The sequence below is a fragment of the Colobus angolensis genome, unplaced genomic scaffold, assembly GCF_000951035.1.
Source record: "Colobus angolensis palliatus isolate OR3802 unplaced genomic scaffold, Cang.pa_1.0 Scaffold333, whole genome shotgun sequence".
Lineage (NCBI taxonomy): Eukaryota > Metazoa > Chordata > Mammalia > Primates > Cercopithecidae > Colobus > Colobus angolensis.
Genome location: NW_012116633.1, coordinates 376,378 through 384,858, shown reverse-complemented (window position 1 = coordinate 384,858; position 8,481 = coordinate 376,378). Strand labels below are relative to the sequence as shown.

At 45.8% G+C, this 8,481-nt stretch overlaps 1 protein-coding gene across 11 annotated transcripts in view; it reads left to right on the top strand.

Moving 5' to 3' along the window:
* Positions 1-6,342, top strand: part of CRCP (CGRP receptor component) — a 45,255-nt gene extending 38,913 nt beyond the window's left edge. For 10 of the 11 annotated variants that reach the window (XM_011952104.1, XM_011952111.1, XM_011952108.1 and 7 more), the window contains one exon: positions 3,958-6,342. In XM_011952104.1, the coding sequence (XP_011807494.1) occupies positions 3,958-4,107 (150 nt within the window). In that variant the 3' untranslated portion in view covers positions 4,108-6,342. The remainder of the gene's footprint in view (positions 1-3,957) is intronic. The other variant, XR_001002901.1, reaches the window with a different exon arrangement.
* The last annotated feature ends 2,139 nt before the right edge of the window (positions 6,343-8,481 follow it).

Below are 8,481 nucleotides of genomic sequence, written 5' to 3'. Positions count from 1 at the left end.
TCTGGGAGGCGGAGGTTTCAGTGAGCCAAGATCGTGCCACTGTACTCCAGCCTGGGTGACCAAGCAAGACCCTGTCTTAAAAAAAAAAAAAAAAAAAGCAAATGGCCAGGCACAGTGGCTCACACCTGTAATCCCAGTACTTTGGGTGGCCAAGGTGGGTGGATCACCTGAGGTCAGGAGTTTGTGACCAGCTTGGCCAACATGGCCCCATCTCTACTAAATACACAAAAATTAACTGGGTGTGGTGGCATGAGCCTGTAATCCCAGCTGCTCGGGAGGCTGAGGCAGGAGAATCACTTGAACCTGGGAGGTGGCAGTTGTAGTGCGCTGAGATTGCACTACTGTACTCTAGCCTGGGTGACAAGAGCGAAACTCCATCTCAAGAAAACAAAAAGAAATAAAGGTTTCACTTACAGTGGAAAGCTCAAAGGACTTGAGTGAGAAGTTCCCTATATCAACACTAGAGCCATTTTTTCTTCCTGGGTCCAGAAAATAGTCCCAGTGTCCGACATTTATTACCATTCACTTGGGAGCTAGGTGTCTTTTGGAGGCTGAAACCTCACCTCTTCAGTTACGCCTGAGCCATGATTTGCTGTGGCCATCTGATGACTGCCTGCTGACTCAGAGGCTCAGTGAGGAAATGAGGTGGCCACCCAGCTTAGGACTTGTCGTGCCCAGTTGTGTATTGATTTGGAATGATTTGTGAGCCCTCCGGCCTGAGGTCAGTGAATCCTGTGACCTCACAGGCCACTGTCCTGAACAGCACTACCATTTAGGCCTGTTAGTAATTTCGTGATTATGAAGTCTTGACTCATATAGAGTGTTATGGCTTGTAAAACACTGTTACATATGTTCTTTTGTCCTTGCTGTAGGCGTTACTTTCATTTTACATTAGAGAAAATTGAAATTTAGAAAGCCAGGTTCAGTAAACTGTTCTGGATCAAATATTTAATAGTGTACATTGTTGCTCTCAGATCTTTGACTCATTTTGAGGAAAGTAGGACATTAGGTTTGGCAACTTTGAGTTGCCATTTTTGGAGATCAGCAACCCAGTTTGATGCTCCTGAGACTGAGATAATGAAAGTTTATCATTTGTGTTAACCAGCTGTCGATACTTTGGACTTTTACATTTATTTGTCCTTATGTTCTGAACTACCTGAAATGGTTGGTATCTGAGAACCTTGAGATGGTGCTTTGAACTTTACTCTTGGAATGTTTCTCCTATGTTGGAAAGAAAAGGTGAAGGGTCAGGCATAGTGATTCATGCCTATAATCCCAGCACTTTGGCAGGCTAATGTGGGAGGATCGCTTGAGCCCAGGAGTTCAAGACCAGCCTGGGCAACCCCATCTCTACAAAAAATAATAAAAAATAATTAGCTGGACATGGTGCCACATAGCTATAGTCCCAGCTACTCAGGAGGCTGAGGCAGGAGGATTGCTTGAGCCCAGGAGTTTGAGGCTGCAGTAAGTGACAATTGCGCCAGTATGCTACAGCCTGGGTAACAGAGTAAGACCCACTCTCTTTGGGAAAAGAAAAGGCAGGGGTGAGGGATCATGTAGGCATTGTCATTTACGCTAGTGATCCAAGAGGTGCTATTAAGTGTTTTATTTCTGAAAGTTTCTTTTTGTTTGTATTTCGTTTAGTTTAATGCAGTGTAGGGTTTCTTCCTGTGACTGGGAACTTTAGGTTGAAAAACAAAAGGTCCGGACTATAACCCTGAGGATTGGATGTTGATAAAAGGCTCGGCCGTTAGTGAATTTAGCAAAGTTTTTTTCTGCACATTCTTTCCTTAAACAGAGATCATCTTTTCTCTGGATTAAATAACCAAATCTTGGCTATTTTCCTCCTTTCTCTGCTTTATTCTTTGGGGTCAGTACATGTTAGATTACTGCTTTTTATAGACTGTAATTTTGCATGTCTAATTTTAAACATGGGTTTTTGGCCGGGCATGGTGTCTAACTCCTATAATCCCAGCACTTTGGGAGACCAAGGCTAGTGGATCGCCTGAGGTCAGGAGTTCAAGACCAGACTAACCAACATGGAGAAACCCCGTCTCTACTAAACATACAAAACTATCCGGGCATGGTGGTGCATGCCTGTAATCCAAGCTACTAGGGAGCCGAGATCACCCCATTGCACTCCAGCCTGGGCAACAAGAGTTAAACTCTGTCTCAAAAAAAAAAGGGGGGCGGGGATTGAAGATTGTTTCTTTCTCCGAAGAGAATTTACATTTTCCTGAGCCATGGAATCTTTAGAAAATGGTCATTTTATTTCACAGCGTCATAGGGAGTAGCCTCCATTGATTTGCTCAGGATCCCCCACCGCCCATCCTGGGACACCAGAATTATTATCTAGTTGCAGAAACACTTTTGAGCTGAAGTGAGTGGAGAGACCAGGGTTTTGCCAGGAGTTCGTGGTGTGACCTTGGGCATGTCACATGACTTCCTGAACTGTGCTGTTGTCTGTAAAGTGAGGTGGTCAGACTGGGATCCTCTCCAGGATTGCAGGCCTGTCCTATTGTCTTGTTTTACTTCAGTCTGCCAGGATTTCTTTCTGGAACTCCCTGTGGTTCCATTTGCCGAATTTCAGAGAGTGCTGTGGGGAATGCTGTGGAATAGGACCTGGCCACCTTGAGCTGAGAAAGGTGTTTGTGATAGATGGTTGATGCCACCAAGCAAACAGGGTTAAGTAACTTGACTGCCTGCATTCTGCTTTTAAAAAGGCAGCTGACGACCTAATTCTGTTTAGAATTAGGGGCTCAGGCTGTGGGTATCATCTCTAGATTCAGATTTCTGGGACCACATCAGAAACCAGGTTTTGCGTGGACCTTTGATGGGCAGTGTGGTGTGGAGTGTGGGGGACTGTGGGTTTTAGACTGGGCAGGCCTGGCTGGGGATTCTAGTTCTACCTCTTGGCAGCATTGCTGAGAGGATGAAAGGAAATGCTGGACGGGAAGTGCAAGATGCAGCTCCAGGCACACGGGAGGCCTCCCCGCAGGGCTGTTGCTGGTGGGAGTGAGGATTAGAAGAAGGCTCCAAACCATTTGGCACATAGTGGGCATCATCAGCTGTGTTGATGTTCATTAAATTACAGCTGTGTGCCGGGCGCGGTGGCTCACACTGTAATCCCAGCATTTTGGGAGGCCAAGGCGGTGGATCACAAGGTCAAGATATCGAGATCATCCTGGCCAACATGGTGAAACCCTGTCTCTACTAAAATACAAACAGTTAACGCCTGTAGTCCCAGCTACTCGGGAGACTGAGGCTGGAGAATTGCTGGAACCCGAGAGGCAGAGGTTGCAGTGAGCCAAGATCGCACCACTGCACTCCAGCCTGGCACAGAGCAAGACTCCATCCCCCCCAAAAAAAAAAAAAAAATTACAGATGTGCTTGTGAAATATAAAAGTACATAAAGTCATAAAGTGCCGTATAACTTCTCAGAGATGCATATGCAACCTGTTGACTTCTCTCTGTGCGTGTCGGTGGTTGTATAACTGTTAGCGTTTTCCTTTTTTTTTTTTTTTTTTGAGAGTTGATCTTGCTGTGTCACCCAGGTTGGAGTGCTTGGCTCAACCTGGGCTCAAGTGATCTTCCCACTTCAGACCCCCGAGTAGCTGGGACTACTGGCGCACACCACCATGCCTGGCTGATTTTTTTTTTTTTAAAGAGATGGGGTTCCTCTATGCTGCCCAGGCTGGGGGTTTTCCTTTTCTTTAAAGAAAAATGCTATCCTACAACCCGGTTTTTACTGACCCATTTTGATCACTCGCATTGGCTTAGTCCAGGATGTGAGTTGGCTCCACCCTTCCATCTGGAAGATGGAGAGGACTCACGAGGACCCAGGCCATGAGATCTGTGTGCCAGGAGGCCGGGCTGAGACTGTGAGCACAGTGGGCAGGGCTGCCCAGGGCTGTGAGTTTCATTTGTAACCCTGGAGGATTTTCTTTCCTTCTGCAGATGGTGGAAGAGAGTGAAGAGCGGCTCACGGAGGAGCAGATTGAAGCTCTTCTTCACACTGTCACCAGCATTCTGCCTGCAGGGCCAGAGGCTGAGCAGAAGAAGAATACCAACAGCGACGTGGCAATGGACGAAGAGGACCCAGCGTAGAAGAGCACAGCTGGCCCTGGCGTTTCATGAAGTCAGAAGGCCCAGCAGCCGTTTCCTGGATGTTGAGAGGATTGTTTATTTGATTATACCCTCTATCCCAGCAGGCCTGGCTTCGTGGTTAGTTGGGTACATCACAAAAATAAGCTAAAAAGAAATATTTGTGCCTTGGGGAGAAGAAACATGGTGAAGACAGGCTGAGGTTGTCAGGGCAGAGAGCTGAAGGTGGGGACAGTGACCGTGGACCCCTCTGTGCTTGAAAGATTTCCTCCACGGCCTTTGCCCCAGTTGTGGGGAGGTCTCTCTATACACAGCAGGGAAAATGCTTGTGTCTTCTTTGGTGGGCCATGTCCTAATTAGTTTCAGCTGCTTCCCTGGGCACTTACTAAACAGGGGCTCAGAGCACTGTTAGGAATCTGGTTAGAGCCCCCGAGTTACTCTAAGTTAAAATGAGTCACTGAGCTTGGCTCACCTTAGAGGAATTTCCTCGAGAACAACAGAGATAAGAACCAGCCTGGCCAATCCTTCAACAGCTCTAGAGCCCCTTTTCTCTGCTGGCAGGGGCTTTGTTTACCAGCTCACTATTTAGGCTAAATGTTAGGGACTAGATCACTGCAGTTGAAAACAGGCACTCCAGGCTTAGTGGCAGTGGCAGCAGAAACAATGTTGGCTGCCTTCCTGACCACCCCACTTTCCTGCCCTGAGACAGCAGCCCAGGGCAGGTGCTTCATATTGAGACCAGGTGAGCCTCATTTGCACAACAGTCAAATTGTTTGCTCCTTTAAAAAGGACACAATTAGCCTGGCATGGTGGCTTATGCTTGTAATCCCAGCACTTTGGGAGGCCAAGGCAGGAGGATCACCTAAGGTCAGGAGTTTGAGACCAGCCTGACCAACATGGAGAAACCCCATCTCTACCAAAAAAAATACAAAATTAGCCGGGCGTGATGGCGCATGCCTGTAATCGCAGCTATTCGGGAGGCAGAGGCAGGAGAATCACTTGAACCCGGGAGGCGGAGGTTGCAGTGAGCTGAGATTGCACTATTGCGCTCCAGCCTGGGCAACAAGAGGGAAACTTCATCTCAAAAAAATAAATAAATAAGATTATTACCATGTGAAAACCTTTTTAATATTCAGGAATTCAGGATTTGGAAAGTGTAGTTGCCCCAGGCATGTGGTTGTTGCCTTAGGTCCTGCGAATATTGCTGAAAATTGGATTTTCCGCATTCACTGTCTTCCCTGTTTTAGGGAAGAAAATGATCGTAGACATTCGATTTTCCAGATTGGTACTCTTTCATTTTCAATGCTGATTGGATTACTTCTCTTCCAACCCTCCTGCCCATCCATCCATCCCACTCCCCAGGCAATTGATTGCAGTTCCGTGCATCTTAACCTTACCATCTGAGATTCAGCTGAAATCTGTTTATAGGCAACATTGAAAGTACCAGATTAGGGCCAGGTGTGGTGGCCCACACCTGTAATTCCCAGCACTTTGGGAGGTGGAGGCGGGTGGATCATGAGGTCAGGAGTTCAAGACCAGCCGGGCCAACATGGTGAAACCCCTTCACTACTAAAGATATAAAAAATTAGCCAAGTGTGGTGGTGCATGCCTGTGATCCCAGCTACTCAGGAGGCTGAGGCAGGGGAATCGCTTGAACTGGGGAGGCAGAGGTTGCAGTGAGCCAAGATCGCACATTGCACTCCAGCCTGGTCAACAGAGCGAGACTCCATCTCAAAAAAACGAAAGTACCAGATTGTACTTTTAAATCTCTCTAGGGTATTGGGAATTTTACTGGGAGCTGTTGATTTATTTCTCAGGGCATATGTGTGCTATGTGCCGATCTGTCTCATTATTGTCTCTTTTTTTTTTTGAGACAGTCTCGCTGTATCACCCAGGAGTGCAGTGGCACGATCTCAGCTCACTGCAACCTCTGTCTCCCAGATTCAAGCGATTCTGGTGCCTCAGCCTCCTGAGTAGCTGGGACTACAGGCATGTGCCACTATACCCTGCTAGTATCTGTATTTTTAGTAGAGACAGGTTTTTGCCATATTGGCCAGGCTAGTCGCAATGTCTCTTTTTAACACTGAATATGTTAGGTGGTTTTTCTTGATGGATTTAGGGTTAACCTAGTTAATAATAAATTGTTTCCAGGTAATTATGAAGTTTTGTCATCTTATAAATCTGAAGAGTTAATATTGTCATGGATACAAATAAAGTGAAATCTGACTGAAGCTAAAATGTGTGATTTTTTTCTTAAAAAACTTGACTTTATTTAGATCTACATTTTTAATTGGATTTCAAGAAAAGTTTAAGTTTCTATATTTGAGACCTGAATTTAGCCTCAGTTTTTTGTTAAACCAGGTTCTGGAAGACTTAACTTTATAAGAAATGCACATATATTCCGTGTAATTTTCCTACCACATTAATAGTAAATGTTTCAGAAATAAAAATTGACCAGGTTCAGTGGCTCACGCTTGTAATCCCAGCACTTTGAGAGGCCAAGAGGGGTGGATCATGAGGTCAGGAATTCAAGACCAGTGTGGCCAACATGGCGAAACCCCATCACTACTAAAAATGCAAAAATTAGCCGGGCGTGGTAGCAGGTGCCTGTAATCCCAGCTACTTGGGAGGTTGAGGCAGGAGAATTGCTTGAATCTGGGAGGCGGAGGTTTCAGTGAGCCAAGATCGTGCCACTGTACTCCAGCCTGGGTAGCACAGTGAGACTCTGTCTCGAAAAAAAAAATTAAAACAACTGAATTCATGGAGGTAGAGATTTGAAGAATGGTTATAAGAGGCTAGGAAGGGTAGTGGGGGTTGGGAGGAATGGCTAATGGATACAACAATATAATTAGAAGGAATAAGATCTACTATTTGATAGCACAACAGGGTGACTACAATCAACAATGATTTATTGTACTTTGTTTGTTTTTTGAGACAATCTCATTCTGTCACCCAGGTTGGAGTGCAGTAGCAAAGTCTCAGCTCATGGCAGCCTCCACCTGGGCTCAAGCAATCCTCCCACCTCAGCTTCCTGAGTAGCTGGGACCACAGGTGTGCGCCACCACACCAGGCTAATTTTTTGTATTTTTAGTAGAGACAGGGTCTTATCTCATTGCCCAAGCTGGTCTCAAACTCCTGAGCACAAGCAACACGCTTGCCTAGGCCACCCAAAGTGCTGGGATTACATGCGTGAGCTACCGTGCCCAGCCTCAAATTTAAAAGAGTCTAATTGCATTGTTTGTAACACAAAGAATAAATGCTTGAGGGGATGGATACCCCCTTTACTCTGTGATTACTATGCATTGCATGCCTGTATCAAAGTATCCCGTAAATATATACACCTACTATCTACCCACAAAAATTAAAAAAAAAAAATGGCCAGGCATGGTTGCTGATGCCTATAATCCCAGAACTTTGGGAGGACGAGCTGGGTGGATCACTTGAGGTCAGGAGTTCGAGACCAGCGAGGCGAACATGGTGAAACCCCATCTCTGCTAAAAATACAAAAATTATCCAGGTGTGGTGGTGGGCGCCTGTAATCCCAGCTACTCAGAAGGCTGAGGCACGAGAATCACTTGAACCCGGGTGGCGGAGGTTACAGTGAATTGAAATTGTGCAACTGCACTCCAGCCTGGGTGACAAAGCGGGACTGTGTCTCAAAATAATTAAAATTTAAAAATAAGAATAACTTAAAGTATAATTAGCTTTTTTTGTTTGTTTTTGAGACCGAGTCTCACTCTGTCACCCAGGCTGGACTGTAGTGGTACCATCTCAGCTCACTGCAACCTCTGCTCCCAGGTTCTAAGCAACTCTTCCACCTCAGCTCCAGAGTAGCTGGGATTACAGACGTGCACCATCATACCCGGCTTTTTTTTTTTTTTTTTTTTAAGTAGAGATGGGGTTTCACCATGCTGGCCAGGCTGGTCTTGAACTCCTGACCTAAGGTGATTCACCTGCCTCGGCCTGCCAAAGTGCTGGGATTACAGGTATGAGCCACCGCACCCATCCTACATTGCTTATAACACAAAAGATAAGTGCTTGAAGGGATGGATACCCCATTTTCTATGATGTGATTATTACACATTGCATGACTATCAAAGCATCTCATGTAACCCATAAATAATACACCTACTATGTACCCACAAAAATTAAAAAACAACAAAAAACCCCACACCACTACCTCACTGATGCCATAATGTTTAACCATGCTTTTCACTTAAGGAATTCCAGGAAATAGGCCAGGTGTGTGGCTCACGCCTGTAATTCCAGCACTTTGGGAAGCCAGGGTGGGTGGATCACCTGTCACCTGAGCTCAGGAGTTCGAGACCAGCCTGGGCAACATGGCAAAATCCTGTCTCTACTAAAAATACAAAAAAT